The 22,833-nt window shown below is 44.9% G+C and overlaps 1 protein-coding gene across 1 annotated transcript in view; it reads right to left on the minus strand.

Annotated features, from left to right (window-relative positions):
• Window positions 1-8,757: 8,757 nt before the first annotated feature.
• LOC124023824 (septin-9-like) overlaps window positions 8,758-22,833 on the minus strand; it is a 101,118-nt gene continuing 87,042 nt past the window's right edge. Inside the window, exon 3 of the mRNA XM_046338030.1 lies at window positions 8,758-8,831. Within this exon, the coding sequence (XP_046193986.1) occupies window positions 8,758-8,831 (74 nt within the window). The remainder of the gene's footprint in view (window positions 8,832-22,833) is intronic.

The following is a 22,833-nucleotide window of genomic DNA, read 5'->3' on the forward strand; positions in this document are numbered from 1 at the left end:
GCCTCCACCAGACCATCTCATTGCCTCCACCAGACCATCTCATTGCCTCCACCAGACCATCTCATTGCCTCCACCAGACCATCTCATTGCCTCCACCAGACCATCTCATTGCCTCCACCAGACCATCTCATTGCCTCCACCAGACCATCTCATTGCCTCCCACCAGACCATCTCATTGCCTCCCACCAGACCATCTCATTGCCTCCCACCAGACCATCTCATTGCCCCTCCCACAGACCATCTCATTGCCTCCACCAGACCATCTCATTGCCTCCACCAGACCACCTCATTGCCTCCACCAGACCATCTCATTGCCTCCACCAGACCATCTCATTGCCTCCACCAGACCATCTCATTGCCTCCACCAGTCATCTCATTGCCTCCACCAGACCATCTCATTGCCTCCACCAGACCACCTCATTGCCTCCACCAGACCATCTCATTGCCTCCACCAGACCATCTCATTGCCTCCACCAGACCATCTCATTGCCTCCACCAGACCATCTCATTGCCTCCACCAGACCATCTCATTGCCTCCACCAAGACCATCTCATTGCCTCCACCAGACCACCTCATTGCCTCCACCAGACCATCTCATTGCCTCCACCAGACCATCTCATTGCCTCCACCAGACCATCTCATTGCCTCCACCAGACCATCTCATTGCCTCCACCAGACCATCTCATTGCCTCCACCAGACCATCTCATTGCCTCCCAGACCACCTCATTGCCTCCACCAGACCATCTCATTGCCTCACCAGACCATCTCATTGCCTCCACCAGACCATCTCATTGCCTCCACCAGACCATCTCATTGCCTCCACCAGACCATCTCATTGCCTCCACCAGACCATCTCATTGCCTCCACCAGACCACCTCATTGCCTCCACCAGACCACCTCATTGCCTCCACCAGACCATCTCATTGCCTCCACCAGACCATCTCATTGCCTCCACCAGACCATCTCATTGCCTCCACCAGACCATCTCATTGCCTCCACCAGACCACCTCATTGCCTCCACCAGACCGTCTCATTGCCTCCACCAGACCACCTCATTGCCTCCACCAGACCATCTCATTGCCTCCACCAGACCATCTCATTGCCTCCACCAGACCATCTCATTGCCTCCACCAGACCATCTCATTGCCTCCACCAGACCATCTCATTGCCTCCACCAGACCATCTCATTGCCTCCACCAGACCATCTCATTGCCTCCACCAGACCATCTCATTGCCTCCACCAGACCACCTCATTGCCTCCACCAGACCACCTCATTGCCTCCACCAGACCATCTCATTGCCTCCACCAGACCACCTCATTGCCTCCACCAGACCATCTCACCAGACCATCTCATTGCCTCCACCAGACCACCTCATTGCCTCCACCAGACCACCTCATTGCCTCCACCAGACCATCTCATTGCCTCCACCAGACCATCTCATTGCCTCCACCAGACCATCTCATTGCCTCCACCAGACCATCTCATTGCCTCCACCAGACCATCTCATTGCCTGCCTCCACTCCCAGACCATCTCATTGCCTCCACCAGACCATCTCATTGCCTCCACCAGACCACCTCATTGCCTCCACCAGACCATCTCATTGCCTCCACCAGACCACCTCATTGCCTCCACCAGACCACCTCATTGCCTCCACCAGACCATCTCATTGCCTCCCACCAGACCACCTCATTGCCTCCACCAGACCATCTCATTGCCTCCACCAGACCATCTCATTGCCTCCACCAGACCACCTCATTGCCTCCACCAGCCTCACATCTCATTGCCTCCACCAGACCATCTCATTGCCTCCACCAGACCTCATTGCCTCCACCAGACCATCTCATTGCCTCCCAGACCACCATTGCCTCACCAGACCATCTCATTGCCTCCACCAGACCACCTCACCAGACCATCTCATTGCCTCCACCCATCTCACCATGCTTGACAGATGGCATCAACACTCCTAAAGCATCTTTTCAGTTTTTCTGCATCTCATGAATGTTCTTTGTGATCAGAACACCTCAAACTCCTAAAGATTTGTCTGTTCATAACAACTTTTCCAATCTTCCTCTGTCCAGTGTGTGTTCTTTTGCCAATCTTAATATTTTATTTTATTGGCCAGTCTGAGATATTGCTTTTCTTTGCAACTCTTTTATTTATTTATTTATTTTCACCTTTATTTAACCAGGTAGGCTAGTTGAGAACAAGTTCTCATTTACAACTGCGACCTGGCCAAGATAAAGCATAGCAGTGTGAACAGACAACAACACAGAGTTACACATGGAGTAAACAATTAACAAGTCAATAACACAGTAGAAAAAAAGAAAAAAAAGAGTATATACATTGTGTGCAAAAGGCATGAGGAGGTAGGCGAATAATTACAATTTTGCAGATTAACACTGGAGTGATAAATGATCAGATGATGTGCAGGTAGAGATACTGGTGTGCAAAAGAGCAGAAAAGTCAATAAATAAACAGTATGGGGATGAGGTAGGTAAATTGGGTGGGCTATTTACCGATAGACTATGTACAGCTGCAGCGATCGGTTAGCTGCTCAGATAGGAGATGTTTGAAGTTGGCGAGGAGATTAAAGTCTCCAACTTCAGCGATTTTGTAATTCGTTCCAGTCACAGGCAGCAGAGAACTGGAACGAAAGGCGGCCAAATGAGGTGTTGGCTTTAGGGATGATCAGTGAGATACACCTGCTGGAGCGCGTGCTACGGGTGGGTGTTGCCATCGTGACCAGTGAACTGAGATAAGGCGGAGCTTTACCTAGCATGGACTTGTAGATGACCTGGAGCCAGTGGGTTTGGCGACGAATATGTAGCGAGGGCCAGCCGACTAGAGCATACAGGTCGCAGTGGTGGGTGATATAAGGTGCTTTAGTAACAAAACGGATGGCACTGTGATAAACTGCATCCAGTTTGCTGAGTAGAGTATTGGAAGCTATTTTGTAGATTACATTGCCGAAGTCGAGGATCGGTAGGAAAGTCAGTTTTACTAGGGTAAGTTTGGCGGCGTGAGTGAAAGAGGCTTTTTGAATAGAAAGCAGACTCTAGATTTGATTTTAGATTGGAGATGTTTGATATGAGTCTGGAAGGAGAGTTTACAGTCTAGCCAGACACCTAGGTACTTATAGATGTCCACATATTCTAGGTCGGAACAATCCAGGGTGGTGATGCTGGTCGCTTGCGGGTGCAGGTAGCGAACGGTTGAAAAGCATGCATTTGGTTTCACTAGCGTTTAAGAGCAGTTGGAGGCCACGGAAGGAGTGTTGTATGGCATTGAAGTTCGTTTGGAGGTTAGATAGCATAGTGTCAAGGAAGGGACAGAATTATACAAAATGGTGTCGTCTGCGTAGAGGTGGATCAGGGAATCGCCCGCAGCAAGAGCAACATCATTGATATATACAGAGAAAAGAGTCGGCCCGAGAATTGAACCCTGTGGCACCCCCATAGAGACTGCCAGAGGACCGGACAACATGCCCTCCGATTTGACACACTGAACTCTGTCTGCAAAGAAGTTGGTGAACCAGGCAAGGCAGTCATTAGAAAAACCGAGGCTACTGAGTCTGCCGATAAGAATATGGTGATTGACAGAGTCGAAAGCCTTTGGCCAGGTCGATGAAGACGGCTGCACAGTACTGTCTTTTATTGATTACGGTTATGATATCGTTTAGTACCTTGAGCGTGGCTGAGGTGCACCCGTGACCGGCTCGGAAACCAGATTGCACAGCGGAGAAGATGCGGTGGGATTCGAGATGGTCAGTGATCTGTTTGTTGACTTTGCTTTTGAAGATCTTAGATAGGCAGGGCAGGATGGATATAGGTCTGTAACAGTTTGGGTCCAGGGTGTCTCCCCCTTTAAAGAGGGGAATGACTGCGGCAGCTTTCAATCCTTGGGGATCTCAGAAGATATGAAAGAGAGGTTGAACAGGCTGGTAATAGGGGTTGCGACAATGGCAGCGGATAGTTTCAGAAATAGAGGGTCCAGATTGTCAAGCCCAGCTGATTTGTACGGGTCCAGGTTTTACAGCTCTTTCAGAACATTTGCTATCTGGATTTGGGTAAAGGAGAAGCTGGAGAGGCTTGGGCGAAGGCCAGCATCCCGGAGTCGCCTCTTCACTGTTGATGTTGAGACTGGTGTTTTGCAGGTACTATTTAATGAAGCTGCCAGTTGAGGATTTGTGAGGCGTCTGTTACCCAAACTAGACACTCTAAAGTCCTCTTGCTCAGTTGTGCACCGGGGCCTCCCACTCATCTTTCTATTCTGGTTAGGGACAGTTTGCGCTGTTCTGTGAAGGGAGTTGTACACAGCGTTGAACGAGATCTTCAGTTTCTTGGCAATTTCTCGCATGTAATAGCCTTCATTTCTCAGAACAAGAATAGACTGACAAGTTTCAGAAAAGGTCTTTATTTCTGGCCATTTGAGCCTGTAATCAAACCCACAAGTGCTTATGCTCCAGATACTCAACTAGTCTAAAAGAAGGCCAATTTTATTGCTTCTTTAATCAGAACAACAGTTTTCAGCTGTGCTAACATAATTTCAAAAGGGTTTTCTCATGATCAATTAGCCTTTTAAAATGATAAACTTGGATTAGCTAATACATTGGATCACAGGAGTGATGGTTGCTGATAATGGGCCTCTGTACGCCTATGTAGATATTACATTACAAATCAGCCGTTTCCAGCTACAATAGTCATTTACAACATTAACAATATCTACACTGTATTTCTGATCAGGTTTTTTTGTGCTTTTTTTTCTAAAACAAGGACATTTCTAAGTGACTCCAAACTTGAACGGTAGAACACACACACACATTTTTTCCAACAATTGTTTACAGACAGATTATTTTACATATAATTCACTGTATCACAACTCCAGTGGGTCAGAAGTTTACAAACACTAAGTTGACTGTGCCTTTAAACAGCTTGGAAAATTCCAGAAAATGTCATGGCTTTAGAAGCTTCTGATAGGCTAATTAACATATTTTGAGTCAATTTGAGGTGTAACGGTGTATGTATGCCTCTTTGCTTGACATCATGAGAAAATCAAAAGGAAATCAGCCAAGACCTCAGATAATAATTGTAGACCTCCACAAGTCTGGTTCGTCCTTGGGAGCAATTTCCAAGCACCTGAAGGTACCACGTTAATCTGTACAAACAATAGTACGCAAGTATAAACACCATGGGACCACGCAGCCATCATACCACTCAGGAAGGAGACGTGTTCTGTCTCCTAGAGATGAATGTACTTTGGTGTGAAAAGTGCAAATCAATCCCAGAACAACAGCAAAGGACCTTGTGAAGATGCTGGAGGAAACAGGTACAAAAGTATCCACAGTAAAATGAGTCCTACATCGACATAATCTGAAAGGCCACTCAGCAAGGAAGAAGCCACTGCTCCAAAGCCGCCATAAAAAAGCCAGACTACAGTTTGCAACTGCACATGGGGACAAAGAACGTGCTTTTTGGAGAAATGTCCTCTGGTCTGATGAAACAAAAATAGAACTGATGACAATTGTTATGTTTGGAGGAAAATGGGAGGAAGCTTGCAAGCTCGAAGAACACCATCCCAGCCGTGACGCACGGGGGGTGGCAGCATCATGTTGTGGGGGTGCTTTGCTGCAGGAGGGACCGGTGCACTTCACAAAATAGATGGCAGCATGAGGAAGGAAAATTACATGGATATATTGAAGCAACATCTCAAGACATAAGTCAGGAAGTTAAAGCTTGGTCACAAATGGGTCTTCCAAATTGACAATATACACTCACACACAATGGCGTAGCCTACAGTCAGCCCCTGAGCTGAATGGGTGGCAGGTTGCCGAGCTCTGTATCCAGGACACCAGGGCCGACCACAGGGGAATGTGAGAGGAATGTAGATTTTGTCGGCAGACTCCACATCACAGAGAGAGAGAACAGACACTAACCCTGGGCACTGCCTCACCCCTCAACCCCCTCATGACCCCACCCACACACCCACTTCCAGTACAGAAAAGTAGTTCTTCAGCCATGTAGATGTGTCCCACTCAGTGGAACTACTGTATACTGACTTTTATACTGACACACCACTATACAGTATGGAGGATTATGATGAGACAGTTCTATATAGGACACACCACTATACAGTATGGAGGATTATGATGAGACAGTTCTATATAGGACACACCACTATACAGTATGGAGGATTATGATGAGACAGTTCTATATAGGACACACCACTATACAGTATGGAGGATTATGATGAGACAGTTCTATATAGGACATGATGAGACAGTTCTATATAGGACACACCACTATACAGTATGGAGGATTATGATGAGACACTATACAGTATGGAGGATTATGATGAGACATGAATGATGTGAGAGGAGTGTAGTGTACTTTTCTTTTCCTTTCTATATATCCTCTGTATAATACACACTGAACAAAAATCAAACATTTTCCATTCGCAAGCTTTTTTAGCTTATTTCTCTCAAATTTTGTGCCCCAATTTGTTTACATCCATCCCTTTTAGTGAGAATTTCTCCTTTATCAAGATAATTCATCCACCTGAAAGGTGTGGCATATCAATAAGCTGATTAAAAAGCATGATAATTACACATGTGCACCTTGTGTTGGGGACAACAAAAGGCCACTATAAAATGTGCAGTTTTGTCACACAACACAATGCCACAGATGTGTCAAATTGAGGGGAGTGTGCAATTGGCATGCTGACTGCAGGAATGTTCACCAGAGCTGTTGCCAGAGAATTGAATTTTCATTTCTCTACCATAAGCTGCAATTTTTCAGAATTTGGCAATACATTCAACCGGTCTACCAACCACAGACCACAAGTAACCACGCCAGCCCAGAACCTCCACATCCGGCTGCTTCACCTGCAGGATTGGTGCTGAGGAGTATTTCTGTCAGTAATAAAGCCCTTTTGTGGAGAAAAACTCATTCTGATTGGCTGGGGCTAGCTCTCCAGTGAGTGGGCCTGGCTACCAAGTGAGTGGGCCTACGCCCCCCAAGGCCCAACCATGGCTGTGCCCCTGCCCAGTCGTGAAATCCATAGATTAGGGCCTATTGAATTTATTTCAATTGACTGATCTCCTTATATGAACTGTAACTCGGTAAAATCGTAGAAATTGTTGCATTTATATTTTTGTTCAGTACCCTTATTATATATCAGAGTAGTCTGTCGCAGAGAGATTGAAACATGAACCTAACGTCCTGTATTCTGTCTCCTTCCCTACAGCCAGACTTAAATGACTAATTACACCTGAGTGCACATTAAAACACTGCAGGAGACTAAGTGGTCGTTTTGGATTTTCTTTTCCATGGATGAGTCTGCATCCTCCTTCCTTGAAGTACCCCTGTAGGCTGTAGTGTGAGCCGTTTTATCCACGGAAGGAAAGAACCCACAGAGCAGACTGATAGTCGCGACATCAAATGGAGACGTGGTGTGGAGACAGCATGGCAAAGGGGTTTTATAGGGGCTGGTCTCTGGTGAAGGAAGGAGTGTGTGTTGTAAAAATATACCGTTTTAAAAAGGAGCCTTCACACACTGATGAGGGAGTGTCAGTATGGTGGGAGTGTCAAAAGGCTGTGTGTGTGTGTGTGTGTGTGTGTGGGGGGGGGGGTAAATGTGTGTGAAAATGAGAGCGTTCTTAATTAGAGAGATCCTCTTGTTAAATTAGAGATATATCCTCCTTGAATAACCCAGGAGAGGATAACATTAACTCAGCCTCTCACCGTAAACACAGCCTGGTCCCTATCACACACCACCACCTTCTGGCCTGTGTTTCTTCAGGCTGGATAACAGCAGACCAGGATCTTCAGCTCATTTGATGTAAATTATCATATACAGCACACATGCATTCGTCTCTCACCATGTTAACTCACCCACTACCATGATGTTGTGCTGTGTGTGTGTGTGTGTGTGTGTGTGTGTGTGTGTGTGTGTGTGTGTGTGTGTGTGTGTGTGTGTGTGTGTGTGTGTGTGTGTGTGTGTGTGTGTGTGTGTGTGTGTGTGTGTGTGTGTGTGTGGCATTTGCATTGCTTGCTCGTTGAGGTTTTCGGCTGGGTATTTGTAAAGCACAGCCGACGTAAAAAGGGCTTTATAAAATAAATATGATTGATTGAATTTGGATTGTTTGTGTGGGGTGGTTCTCTCTTCTCCATGTTAACTCACCCACTACCATGATGTTGATCTGTTTGTGTGGGTGTGTTCTCTCTCTCCATGTTAACTCACCCACTACCATGATGTTGATCTGTTTGTGTGGGTGTGTTCTCTCTCTCCATGTTAACTCACCCACTACCATGATGTTGATCTGTTTGTGTGGGTGTGTTCTCTCTCCATGTTAACTCACCCACTACCATGATGTTGATCTGTTTGTGTGGGTGTGTTCTCTCTCTCCATGTTAACTCACCCACTACCATGATGTTGATGATGTTGATCTGTTTGTGTGGTGTGTTCTCTCTCTCCATGTTAACTCAACCACTACCATGATGTTGATCTGTTTGTGTGGGTGTGTTCTCTCTCTCCATGTTAACTCACCCACTACCATGATGTTGATCTGTTTGTGTGGGTGTGTTTCTCTCTCTCCATGTTAACTCACCCACTACCATGATGTTGAGCTCGAAGCCCTGTTTCATGGCCTTCCTCCGCATCTGTTCCAGGATGGCATCGATGCCCACATAGCTGAAGTCCCCCATGCCAGGACCTGGCACAGTCTTCTCCACCTGGCACGCTGCGGGCACCGCTGTTTATTGGGGTGGCATCATCATCTCGGACACGGCCACCTCAGACATGGCTCTACTGCTGTAGCTGGTAGTGACCTCTGAGGAGAGAGGAGAGAGGGAGAGAGAAATACATGTCAGTACAAGTGGATTAACCATTTATTTCCTCTCGTGTGATCATGTATATTTGAAACATACTGGACACATTACATGAGATTCCTACTGTGAAATAAAGAAAATAATTTAAAGTAGCAAGATAACAAAAACCTTATACATTCAAGTAACCGACTTATACAGTTAGTATACTACACTAAACATATAGCAGAACCATATTGCTGTGTCATCAGAAACAAGTGAAGGAGTTGGAAGGATGGTTTTCTACACAGCTGTGAGGAGTTAGTTACTAGCTAGACATAACCTAGCTAGACCTGGACCCCACACGAGCCTGAACAAATATCCATACATTAGGACCAAACGTGGGCCAAAGCCCTGCTAATACTAACAGACAGCTGAGCACCCCAGGACAACTACCTGTGGTGTGTGTGTGTGTTGGAGCTGGGGAGACAGTGGAAAAGTTGACGAGGTGTAGACTAGCGGACCATAAACTAAGGAAATGTAAAGAACCCCCCCACATATTACTGAACCAACCGTGTTTCAGCACCAACCGGGGCCTTCTGAAGTACTGAACCAACCGTGTTTCAGCACCACCCGGGACCTTCTGCAGTACTGAACCAACCGTGTTTCAGCACCACCCGGGACCTTCTGAAGTACTGAACCAACCGTGTTTCAGCACCACCCGGGACCTTCTGAAGTACTGAACCAACCGTGTTTCAGCACCACCCGGGACCTTCTGAAGTACTGAACCAACCGTGTTTCAGCACCACCCAGAGCCTTCTGCAGTACTGAACCAACCGTGTTTCAGCACCACCCAGAGCCTTCTGAAGTACTGAACCAACCGTGTTTCAGCACCACCCGGGACCTTCTGCAGTCACACACTTACTCAACAGTCATATTGAAGTAAACAGTCTCTACTGAGGGTTAGATACACAGTACATGTTTGTCTGACCACCGCAGGACTCCTATACATTCATAGAATAATATTCTGAGTTACAGGAGGAAATCCCTGCAGATTCTAACTCAAGTTAACTATGTACGCTGGGTGGTGTCTGATCACCAGGCATATTGTTTAATATGGTGTGTCCTGCTGATGATGAGAGAGTGAAAACCTGAAACCTGACCTACTCACAACTCTGGAATCAACAGTGCTATTAAGGATGACTGACAAACACACACACACACACACACACACACACACACACACACACACACACACACACACACACACACACACACACACACACACACACACACACACACACACACACACACACACACACACACACACACGAGGAGGACAGTCAGCTCCTCTCTTGGAGCCACAAGGGCAGGCTGCCAAGAATTTTACAGCCATCAAGATTCCATCCCCCCTCCCTCCAGCTAGTTACAACTCCGATAACAACAACACTGAAGAGAAACTCAGGAAAATCCCAGAGTTCACTGTAAAGACTACTACACTAGGTTCTGGTAGGAAGATAATAGGCTGGTATATCTTGTTCACAGAACACTTGATACCAGTCCGTTTTCAAAGGAAAAGTCTTGTGAATTGAGTATGATGTCAAAGTAAATGTTCCTATAGAAACGGGCAGAGTTAGAGACACACCTAGCCTATAGGGAACTAGCTCCAACTGGCCTCTAAACCACTTCCCCATCCTGGTCCAGACACCAGTCCCCCTCTCCTCTAGTAGTTTCCACTGCAACAGGTACAGAATAATACGGATCAACATGACACTATTGTAACTTCTAATACCTGGCTCTACCCTGCGCTTACTGTTCTTGACTGGCATATAGGAGGGTGGTTGGTCATAGATAGATCTGGTGACCAGAATGTTCGTGCTTCAGCCAACTCTTCTGTCATGTGTGTTGTCATGGCATACAGTAGGAGAGAGGATTACTGAGGAGTTGGCTGAAGCACAAACAGACCTGGTTACCAGGCTATCTACAGTACAGTACAGGGTTTTTCTTTATTTGGACTATTTTCTACATTGTAGAATAATAATGAAGACATAAAAACTATGAAATACCACATACGGAATCATGTAGTAACCAACAAAGTGTTTAACATATCAACATATATTTGAGATTAGTAGCCACCCTTTGCCTTGATGACAGCTTTGAGCACTCTGGGCACTCTCAACCAGGAACCAATTCTTCACCTGGAATGCTTTTCCAACAGTCTTGAAGGAGTTCCCAAATGCTGAGCACTTCTTAGCGGCTTTTCCTTCACTCCGCGGTCCAACCCATCTCATTTGGGTTGAGGTCTGGTGATTGTGGAGGCCAGGTCATCTGATGCAGCACTCCATCACTCTCCTTCTTGGTCAAATAGCCCTTACACAGCCTGGAGGTGTGTTGGGTTATTGTCCTGTTGAAAAACAAATGATAGTCCCACTAAGCGCAAACCAGATGGGGTAGCTACTCTGCCTCTCACAAAGACACGGCAGTTGGAACCAAAAATCTCAAATTTAGACTCTGACCAAAGGACAGATTTCCACTGGTCTAAAGTCTATTGCTCGTGTTTCTTGGCCCAAGCAAGTCTCTTCTTATTGGTGTCCTTTATTAGTGGTTTCTTTGCAGCAATTCGACCATGAAGGCCTGATTCACTCAGTCTCCTCTGAACAGTTGATGTTGAGATGTGTCTGTTACTTGAACTCTGTGAAGCATTTATTTGGGCTGCATTTTCTGAGGCTGGTAACTCTTATGAACTTATCCTCTGTAGCAGAGGTACCTCTGGGTCTTCCTTTCCTGTGGTGATCCTCATGAGAGCCAGTTTCATCATAGCGCCTGATGGTTTTTGCAACCGCACGCACTTAAAGAAACATTCAAAGTTCTTGACATTTTCCAGATAGACTGACCTTCATGTCAAAGTAATGATAGACTGTTGTTTCTATTTGCTTATTTGAGCGGTTCTTGCCATAATATGGACTTGGTCTTTTACCAAATAGGGCTGTCTTCTGTATACCACCCCCTATCTTGTTACAACAACTGATTGGCTCACACACATTAAGGAAAGAAATTCCACAAAATAACTTATAGAAAGATACCCCTGTTAATTGAAATGCATTCCAGGTGACTACCTCATGAAGCTGGTTGTGAGAATGCCAAGAGTGTGCAAAGCTGTCATCAAGGCAAAGGGTGGCTACTTTGAAGAATCTCAAATATTAAATATTTGTTTAACACCTTTTGGTTACAACATTATTGTGTTATTTGTTATTTCATAGTTTTGATGTCTTCACTATTATTCTACAATGCAGAAAATAGTAAAATAAAGAAAACCCCTTGAATGAGTAGGTGTGTCCAAACTGTTGACTGGTACTATATATCCAGCTAACCTCACATGCCAGTCACGTACTGTAAACAGAGTTACTTACAAAAGGCTCTGACTGATGTAAAAGACTCTTTGAGTGAGGTGAAGTGCAATGGCTCATCTCCATGGTTACAGAGACAAGACGATGCAGTGTCACTACTCAGCCCTTTCCCTTAGCATCAGGGGACACTGCAGCACCCCTTTGGGAGGATGGGCCATACATGTACCCATCTGTTCCCTCTACAGGGGACACTGCAGCACCCCTTTGGGAGGATGGGCCATACATGTACCTGTCTGTTCCCTCTCAGGGGACACTGCAGCACCCCTTTGGGAGGATGGGCCATACATGTACCTGTCTGTTCCCTCTACAGGGGACACTGCAGCACCCCTTTGGGAGGATGGGCCATACATGTACCTGTCTGTTCCCTCTACAGGGGACACTGCAGCAACCCTTTGGGAGGATGGGCCATACATGTACCTGTCTGTTCCCTCTACAGGGGACACTGCAGCACAGGGGACCCTTTGGGAGGATGGGCCATACATGTACCTGTCTGTTCCCTCTACAGGGGACACTGCAGCACCCCTTTGGGAGGATGGGCCATACATGTACCTGTCTGTTCCCTCTACAGGGGACACTGCAGCAACCCTTTGGGAGGATGGGCCATACATGTACCTGTCTGTTCCCTCTACAGGGAGCCAGAGAGCTGGGTACGTCTTGGCTGTGTTTGGGCCTGTTTACCAAGAAGTAAATAGAAACACACACTAATCTCCCATTCCTGGTTATTAAGAAACGTCTAGTTTGGAGGGTTTAGAGGGTGACACTGTAGGAACGATGCAGGGATTAGGGCTGGGACGATACCAGTATGAAGGATTCTAACAACCCTAGCTTTGTACGTTGACAGCTCATGAACCCGATGACACTAGGTACACTACCAACCAACAGCACATACAAGAGGGCCAGACAACCTTTCTGTCTGACTACACTGCTAAAACGTTGTGCAACTTTGTGAAGTAAATGTAGCCTTTGTTTAACCACGATCAAATCCCTGCTGGTTTTCTGTTCTACCTGATAATTAAATGCAGACCCCTGGTGTTCCAGGTGTAAGTCAGTCCCTGGTTCGAGGGGAACAATGGAAAAAAGCAGTGAAACTGGCTTCGAGGTCCAGAGTTGAGTTTGAGGGCTCTACAGTATGTCAGCCAATATGTCTTGCCAAAGTGCATAACATGGAACTGATTGGATGTCGTTATTGTTATTCAGGGATGTCTTGACCTGCTGTGCAGCGCCGAAACATGGGTGTCTGAGTGCTTTTTGGAAAATGACCCTATAAATCTGAAATGACCCTTGACCCTTTCATTAGTTAGAACGTCTGGTTGGCCATTTCACCTAAACAGCTGGGAGACATTAGCAGCACATTATCACACGGGGACAGGGAGAGAAGGACCAGTTAACCAGACAAGAAAAGCAGAGGAATGGATGAGGGTTGTGTGTGTCTTAACTTTACAAACAGGTCATCCATTGAGTATGGTTCCAGTCGGTTTCCCAGAATGTGGACAACATCGACATTATCACTGTGTTTGCTAGCTGACAACAAAACCACCTTCAGGATAAAACCAAACCTAATAAGCCACAAACTGTCAGCCAAGCAGATTGTAGATATGAGTCCAAGTGAAGATCATCCTGTTTCATCTCTACCTCTCGAATTATAAAATGGTTATGAACAGTCTATGTAGTTATAAAGCATTATGCATGACACATGAAGCTTTATGTGATTGTAATGCATTATAAACAGGGTATTCGTAGGGAGAGTTATCAATGTTTCAGAGTAGAACAGATGTCAGTTGAATAGTAACAGTCAGCAGCAATCAGTGAGAGCATAAGGTTCACTGTGGAGGCAATATGTTGTCATGGATGGATCCCTATAATTATCATTCCCTGGAATTGAGTGGATTACATTACATAGGCTACATCCCTCTTTTGAATGGGATGTGCAGTCTTTCAGATGGCAGTCTTTCAGATGGCAGTCTTTCAGATGGCAGTCTTTCAGATGGCAGTCTTTCAGATGGCAGTCTTTCAGATGTGCAGTCTTTCGGATGGCAGTCTTTCAGATGGCAGTCTTTCAGATGGCAGTCTTTCGGATGGCAGTCTCGGATCGGATGGCAGTCTTTGGCGGATGGCAGTCTTTCAGGATGGCAGTCTTTCGGATGGCAGTCTTTCAGGATGGCAGTAGATTTCGGATGGCAGTCTTTCAGATGGATGGCAGAATTTAAAGATCGGATGGCAGTCTTTCAGATGGCAGTCTTTCGGATGGCAGTCTTTCGGATGGCAGTCTTTCGGATGGCAGTCTTTCGGATGGCAGTCTTTCGTTTCAGATGGCAGTCTTTGATGGCAGTCAGCAGCAATCAGGATGGCAGTCTTTGGATGGCAGTCTTTCATGGATGGCAGTCTTTCAGATGGCAGTCTTTCAGATGGCAGTCTTTCAGATGGCAGTCTTTCAGATGGCAGTCTTTGAATGGGATGTGCAGTCTTTCAGATGGCAGTCTTTCGGATGGCAGTCTTTCGGATGGCAGTCTTTCGGATGGCAGTCTTTCGGATGGCAGTCTTTCGGATGGCAGTCTTTCGGATGGCAGTCTTTCCCGAGTGGCGCAGCACTGTGTCTCAGTGCCAGAGGCGTCACTACAACCGGCTGTGATTGTGAATCCCATAGGGTGGCGTACAATTGGACCAGCGTCGTCTGGGTTTGGCCAGTGTAAATAAGAATTTGTTCTTAACTGACTTGCCTAGATAAATAAAGGTTCAATTTAAAATAAAACATGTTAAACAGATGGCCTGACTCACTGTGGTTATTAAAGATCCCATGGCACTGCAAATGGTAGAGGACATGTCATTAAAATGCCTTTATTTAGGTGACACTCATTGTAAGAGTAAGGGTGTTAACCCTGATGTCATGGCTAAATTCCCAACCTGGCCCTCATCATTTTATCATGGAAAGGGGGATACCTAGTCAGTTGTACAACTGACATGTGTCTTCTCCATTTATGGGCATCTAATCATCCCCAGATTCCAACTCCAGTGGGCTCTCCTATCCCTTGAAACTCTTCAACCAGGTTGTTGCTGTGAAAGGGTGTGTCAAACTAAAATTAAATAGAGATTTCCTTCATTTCAATATGACATTGGCATGAAACATGCATTTCGTAAGAATCCACAGAAAAATACTTTTAGATTTCCCACAAAAAAATAAAAATACTTTTCCAGATTTACTGGAATTGTTGTGTTCCTGGTTTCAATTATGACCCATAAAGAATGTTGTCTGTCATTGCAGAGTATGCAGTTGCTTTGCTCTGTAAATAAAGACAGAAGTCCCAGTACCAGAGAGAGGAGAGGAATAGACAGGAGAAGAGTGGAGAGGGGACTGAATAGATGTGATTCACTCTCTCCATGCATAGCTTGGGGCATTCCCACTTAACAGCCAGCTAACTACAAATAGGCCCTAAAATATTTGACACCTGTCCTACACTGTCTATAATCTAGCCCTGCATCTACTGCACATTGTGTCTTCAGGAGGGAGAGCATTTTGTAAAACAGGGAAGAACTACATTACCTAAACTAGTCCAATAAGTGCAAACACTAATTATTTCAGTTTTTAAACCCAATGTGATATGTTCACCATTTGTCAGATGATGTTAATCAAAAGGTCAGGGCTGCGGTTAGTCGATATGTTGACAGTTAGTTGAACATCAACAAAACATCTACTTGGGACTATGCAAATTAAGTGCTGACTATGCAAATTAAGTGCTGGCTATGCAAATTAAGTGCTGACTATGCAAATTAAGTGATATGTTTATGACATCATTCCTCCCCTAACTGATCTGACATGGGGGGGGGGGGGGGTCAAGTTCATAAGCACTACAACTAGAACACTTCCAACCTCACTGTGCTGGTCACAAACCTTTTTATGAGTGTACTTTTTCTCCACATTCCGAGACCCATGAGAGAGAACAAGAGAAAGAAAGAGGGATCCATAAAGAGGGCAGAAGATAGTTCGCCTGTCGTCTAAGGCTTTATGGTAATATCCAGAGTGAGTAGCCATCTCTCAGTCTACATGTTCACAATGACATTTTGTCCATAAGCTCCTTTTCTAAGGCAAATTCAATACTCTACTCCAAACTATTATTAATCAACAAATCAGAAAACAGACTTCCTCTAACAGTCGAAAGTCCAACTAGTTGTGACGAGTCCTGGTTTCATTCTTCCTATGAATCTCAGGTCAAGAACCTGGGAGGAAAGAGAGGAAAGAGGAAAGAGAGGAAAGAGGGGAAGAGATGACAACGCATGTGAAGAATAAAAGAAAGCCTGGCATCATCAACACTGCATATGAGCCATCAGATCCGGGGACACAGAAGCCATTGTCAAGTACAGGGCACACATGATGAGTCACCGTCATATGACAGAGGCTGACACAGCAGTACGGAGGCCAGCCAGTAAGACCAGGCATTACTCTGCATTATGGTACAAATAACCCCTAGCCAGACCCAAAGAGAAGCCCCAAAATGAACTGGGGAAGTGTTGTGCTTATATGTGGGTGTGTTTGTGTAGCCAAGCCCGTTTCCCAGGGTCCTCTCCATTTCTGGTCTCCTGAGAATGTGGCCTACGACCCCGCAGGGCTGTGAATGCAGATGTTGTCACCTTATGCTGGGGATATGTACTGCTGTGTGTGTGTGTGTGTAGAGTTGTTTACCAAACACATCTCTATGCCCAATACACGACAATCTCAGACACTCATTTAAAAATGTATGGACAATAAAACGACGAAGGGAGCATGTTCTAACACTCCAACATATTTTCAAGGTGTAATCGTCTTCAGATTGTAACAATGTGCATCGACCTGATAAAACCTACATCAAAACATGTAGCTTGACAAACGGCACCCATACCTACCACAGACTCCCAGTGATGGAGTCAGAGTGTTTCAGAGGGATGTTAGACAGACAGAGGGGTTGAGGGGTTCATTCAGTCATGCTGCAGTGCTGTTATCTGTCTCATTATCTGACCCGTCACTGTTTCTGACAGAAAACAGGCAACGCAACGACCCCTAACTGCCTACACAACACAGGGATATTATCTACCTGTGTAACATCAGCACACAGACACAGAGTCAGGTCAGGTAGGCAGCATAGTCTGGTGAAAGTATGCATAGGACCATTTCCTCCTTATGTTGAGCAGGATCTTTTTACACCAACTGTAGATTCCTCCTGCGACACCACCTCTTAGCCTGTTCCCAGATCAGTATGTGCTGTATAGCTAACTACTATGGCCATTGTCATGCCAATCATGTTTGACTATGGGAGTTAGCAAGACAGCTTCAAATGGAAGTGAAAGAGTCCACTTCAAAATGAAAATCTTTACATTTTCAGTTAAGACGCGTCTTTAGCCCGAACCTACACAATTGTAACCTGCCTGACTGTTTACCATTTTGTTACCACTTAGTTAGCATTCTTTTTCTGCCTTTTCTGCCTAGTTACCATTCTGTTTCCAACTAGTTACCATTCTGTTTCTGCCTTTTCTGCCTAGTTACCATTCTGTTTCCACCTAGTTACCATTCTGTTTCTGCCTTTTCTGCCTAGTTACCATTCTGTTTCCAACTAGTTACCATTCTGTTTCTGCCTTTTCTGCCTAGTTACCATTCTGTTTCCACCTAGTTACCATTCTGTTTCTGCCTTTTCTGCCTAGTTACCATTCTGTTTCCAACTAGTTACCATTCTGTTTCTGCCTTTTCTGCCTTTTCTGCCTAGTTACCATTCTGTTTCCAACTAGTTACCATTCTGTTTCTGCCTTTTCTGCCTAGTTACCATTCTGTTTCCACCTAGTTACCATTCTGTTTCTGCCTTTTCTGCCTAGTTACCATTCTGTTTCCACCTAGTTACCATTCTGTTTCTGCCTTTTCTGCCTAGTTACCATTCTGTTTGCCTAGTTACCATTCTGTTTCTGCCTTTTCTGCCTTAGTACCATTCTGTTTCATCATTACCATTCTGTTTCTGCCTTTTCTGCCTAGTTACCATTCTGTTTCTGCCTCAGTCATCATTAGACTAATGTAAATTGTATCAAGGTCCATCTAATGATATTATCTATGAGCCTTCTTCAGAGAAGCTAAGAGAACGAGCCATTAGCCAGCAGCATTAACTGTGTTGACTGTGTTAACAACCCTCCAGACAAACTTCAATGCCATACAACTCTCCTTCCGTGGCCTCCAACTGCTCTTAAATGCAGGGAAAACTAAATGCATGCCCTTCAACCGATCACTGCCCGCACCTGCTCGCCCGTCCAGCATCACCACTCTGGGCGGCTCTGACTTAGAATACGTGGACAACTACAAATACCTAGGTGTCTGGTTAACCTGTAAACTCTCCTTCCAGACTCACATTAAGCATCTCCAATCCTAAATTAAATCTAGAATCGGCTTCCTATATCGCAACAAAGCATCCTTCACTCAGGCTGCCAAACATACCCTCGTAAAACTGACCATCCTACCAATCCTCGACTTCGGTGATGTCATCTATAAAATAGCCTCCAACACTCTACTCAACAAACTGGATGCAGTCTATCACAGTGCCATCCGTTTTGTCACCAAAGCCCCATATACTACCCACCATTGTGACCTGTATGCTCTCGTTGGTTGGCCTTCGCTTCATACTCGTCGCCAAACCCACTGGCTCCGGGTTATCTAATAATATAATATAATAATAATATATAATAATATCTACAAGTCTCTGCTAGGTAAAGCCCCGCCTTATCTCAGCTCACTGGTCACCATAGCAGCACCCACTCGTAGCGCGCGCTCCAGCAGGAATATCTCACTGGTCACCCCCAAAGCCAATTCCTCCTTTGGTCGTCTTTCCTTCCAGTTCTCTGCTGCCAATGACTGGAACGAACTGCACAAATCTCTGAAGTTGGAGACTCATATCTCCCTCACTAGCTTTAAGCAGCACCTGTCAAAGCAGCTCACAGATCACTGCACCTGTACATAGCCCATCTGTAAACAGCCCATCTATCTACCTACCTCATACAGTATTAATTTATTTAGCTTGCCCCTTTGCACCCCAGGATCTCTAATTGCACACTCATCTTCTCCACATCTACCATTCCAGTGTTTAATTACTTCTCCACTATGGCCTATTTATTGCCTTGGCCAGGTCACAGTTGCAAATGAGAACTTGTTCTCAACTAGCCTACCTGGTTAAATAAAGGTGAAAAAAATAAAAAATAATTAGCAGTAGCCTATTACAGGTCATGCTACTGCCGGTTGTTTGTTTTGCTGAGGTCATAGTGTATCAGTGTGGAATTGTTCTCTGACAGCTAGTGTTGGGGCGCAGGGTTCCAGAATCTGACCTTTGACTGACCTCTCTGCCCGAGTCACTGGTACGACGAGAGAGAGAAATAACCTCAGGGAGAGAATTAGGGAGAGGACTGCTTTCAACAGAGTTGTACTAAAACACCTTAGCAACCCAAATCATGCAGCTTGGTGTATGACGACACGTTACCTCTGGACTGGACTTTTACAAAAATCCATATCACGCTACATTTAATGAATTATCCCAATAATGCTAAATTCATAACAATGTGCATCAGTTACTTGTTTATATTGGCCTTTAAACTACTACTATTTTTAAATGTTGTAGATATCAATTGTCCGGTTAGAAATCGCCCATATTTGTTGACATAATTCATTTCAAAACGTCACATTCCTCTAGTAAAGGCTATTTATAACTGTAAAACGCCCTCGATAAATGGTTGGTTGGGTCGGTATCAGTAATGTTATGTAATGTATCGTCCTTGTTTTATGAAATACACACCAGTCTGTACCCCTTCCCTTCTTCCACTGTCCTTCACTGGAACTAAAACCACAGACCTCATTATCTCATACATACCATTTTAGAACTAAAACCACTGACCTCATTATCTCATACATACCATTTCAGAACTAAAACCACAGACCTCATTATCTCATACATACCATTTCAGAACTAAAACCACAGACCTCATTATCTCATACATACCATTTTAGAACTAAAACCACTGACCTCATTATCTCATACATAACATTTCAGAACTAAAACCACAGACCTCATTATCTCATACATACCATTTCAGAACTAAAACCACTGACCTCATTATCTCATACATACCATTTCACAACTAAAACCACAGACCTCATTATCTCATACATAACATTTCAGAACTAAAACCACAGACCTCATTATCTCATACATACCATTTCAGAACTAAAACCACAGACCTCATTATCTCATACATACCATTTCAGAACTAAAACCACAGACCTCATCTCATACATACCATTTTAGAACTAAAACCACTGACCTCATTATCTCATACATAACATTTCAGAACTAAAACCACAGACCTCATTATCTCATACATACCATTTCAGAACTAAAACCACAGACCTCATTATCTCATACATACCATTTCAGAATAAAACCATTTCACAACTAAAACCACAGACCTCATTATCTCATACATAACATTTCAGAACTAAAACCACAGACCTCATTATCTCATACATACCATTTCAGAACTAAAACCACAGACCTCATTATCTCATACATACCATTTCAGAACTAAAACCACAGACCTCATTATCTCATACATACCATTTCAGAACTAAAACCACTGACCTCATTATCTCATACATAACATTTCAGAACTAAAACCACTGACCTCATTATCTCATACATACCATTTCAGAACTAAAACCACTGACCTCATTATCTCATACATACCATTTCACAACTAAAACCACAGACCTCATTATCTCATACATACCATTTTAGAACTAAAACCACTGACCGCATTATCTCATACATAACATTTCAGAACTAAAACCACAGACCTCATTATCTCATACATACCATTTCAGAACTAAAACCACTGACCTCATTATCTCATACATACCATTTCAGAACTAAAACCACAGAACTCATTATCTCATACATACCATTTCAGAACTAAAACCACTGACCTCATACATACCATTTCAGGAGACAAGGACATACATTACATGGCTACATGTCATACCCGTCATAATGGTATGCAAACGCATGACCAAGGTGTGAAGAAGTGAAGAAATAATATGGAATAGTAGATAATAGTAGACTCACTTAACGGATGTCTACAGACAGAACCATACCTCTGGGAATCTAACACTCACACGAGAATGTAGAGGTAATGACGACCTTTCTGGCATCACATCAGCAGCTGTTGAAGAGCCAAGGTGTCTGTTCTCGCCTTGCAATGCACCAGAGCCCCTAACTGTCCAGAAAACAGAGCTCCTTTGAACTAGTGTGTAGATCAGATCTGACTGACTCAAAAGGTGAAGAGCGGTTGCATTATTCAGCTTATTTTTAACTGCCTGATGATATCAGTGAGCTATGCCTATGGAGAATAGCTGGGTTCAAACATGTTTAAACAAAGCATAGGGTGAGGGAAGCCACTGTCAGAGCAGGGCCGTAGTTCTGCTTTTACTGTGACAGACAATAAGAACAGCAATATGCAATCAAAGAAGAGAGAGGATGAAAGAGATCGACTGAAAATAGAGTCATCCATCTCCACCTTCCAGACACATCACTCCATCATCTTAACTACAGGGACTACTTTTCACTTTGAACAGGGGCCGGAGACGACTTCACAGCAGGGTCTCACACCCTATACTAAAAGGATCTGCCTCTTTCCACATGTTTCCACGTGTGGAAATCCCTCCATGTACCGTACTGCTCTGCACTGCCTCCCTCCATGTTCTGTACCTGGTCTGTATGCAATACAGCAATGTCATGGATCAATGTCCAGCACTACACAGCCCCATGTGTGGATCATGTCGTTAGAGGAAAGTTAGAGAAAAGACGGAACGAGGGGAAAGGAGAGCTGAAATGAACCAGAGCTCAGCAGAAACAGAGAAATGTCATTTAACATGGCAGCAGCAGAGAAGCAGTGGTTTATGCAAACAGCCCCCTCACCTCCCAGGATTGATTACAGGGCTGCAGACGCCATGTTAGAGACACACAACATTTATATCCCCGAACCCCCCCTACGTCCCTCCACTCTGTGCTCCCCTGCTCCGCCCCCAAACCCCCAAGAGCTCAGAACAACAGAGAAAACCTAGAGGATGAACCAGCAACAATGCCGGGTTTCGGGAGTACAGTACAACAGAGAAACTTCACAAAAAGCCTATTCCCCTCCACAGTCATACCTCAGTACATCTGAGTGGAACTTTCTATCAAGACAAACAAATACCCACTAACATAAACACAGAAAGATGCACACTCACACACAGTAGTGGTGCACCGCGGCAGCAGAGTGAAGAGCGTCTGTACCACAGACAAACAGGAAACTAGAAGAGACGGAGGGAGAAAAACAAAAGCAGAGAAAAGGAGAGGGGAGAACAAGGAAACCACACACACACAGTACACACTGCGAGGGAGGCAGAACCGCAAACTCACCGTGTGTGTTGTCCCGTGCTGAAGAGCAGCCCCCTAGTGAGAGCCAGTCCAGTCACCGAGGAACCCCACAGCCCCTCCCACCTCACCCCGTCATGTGACACTGGACCACAGGCATGCCACACCCCCTCTCACTCACACCACCCCCTCAACATGAAACATCTTCAGAGAGAGAG

This window comes from Oncorhynchus gorbuscha, unplaced genomic scaffold (genome assembly GCF_021184085.1).
Source record: "Oncorhynchus gorbuscha isolate QuinsamMale2020 ecotype Even-year unplaced genomic scaffold, OgorEven_v1.0 Un_scaffold_1690, whole genome shotgun sequence".
NCBI lineage: Eukaryota > Metazoa > Chordata > Actinopteri > Salmoniformes > Salmonidae > Oncorhynchus > Oncorhynchus gorbuscha.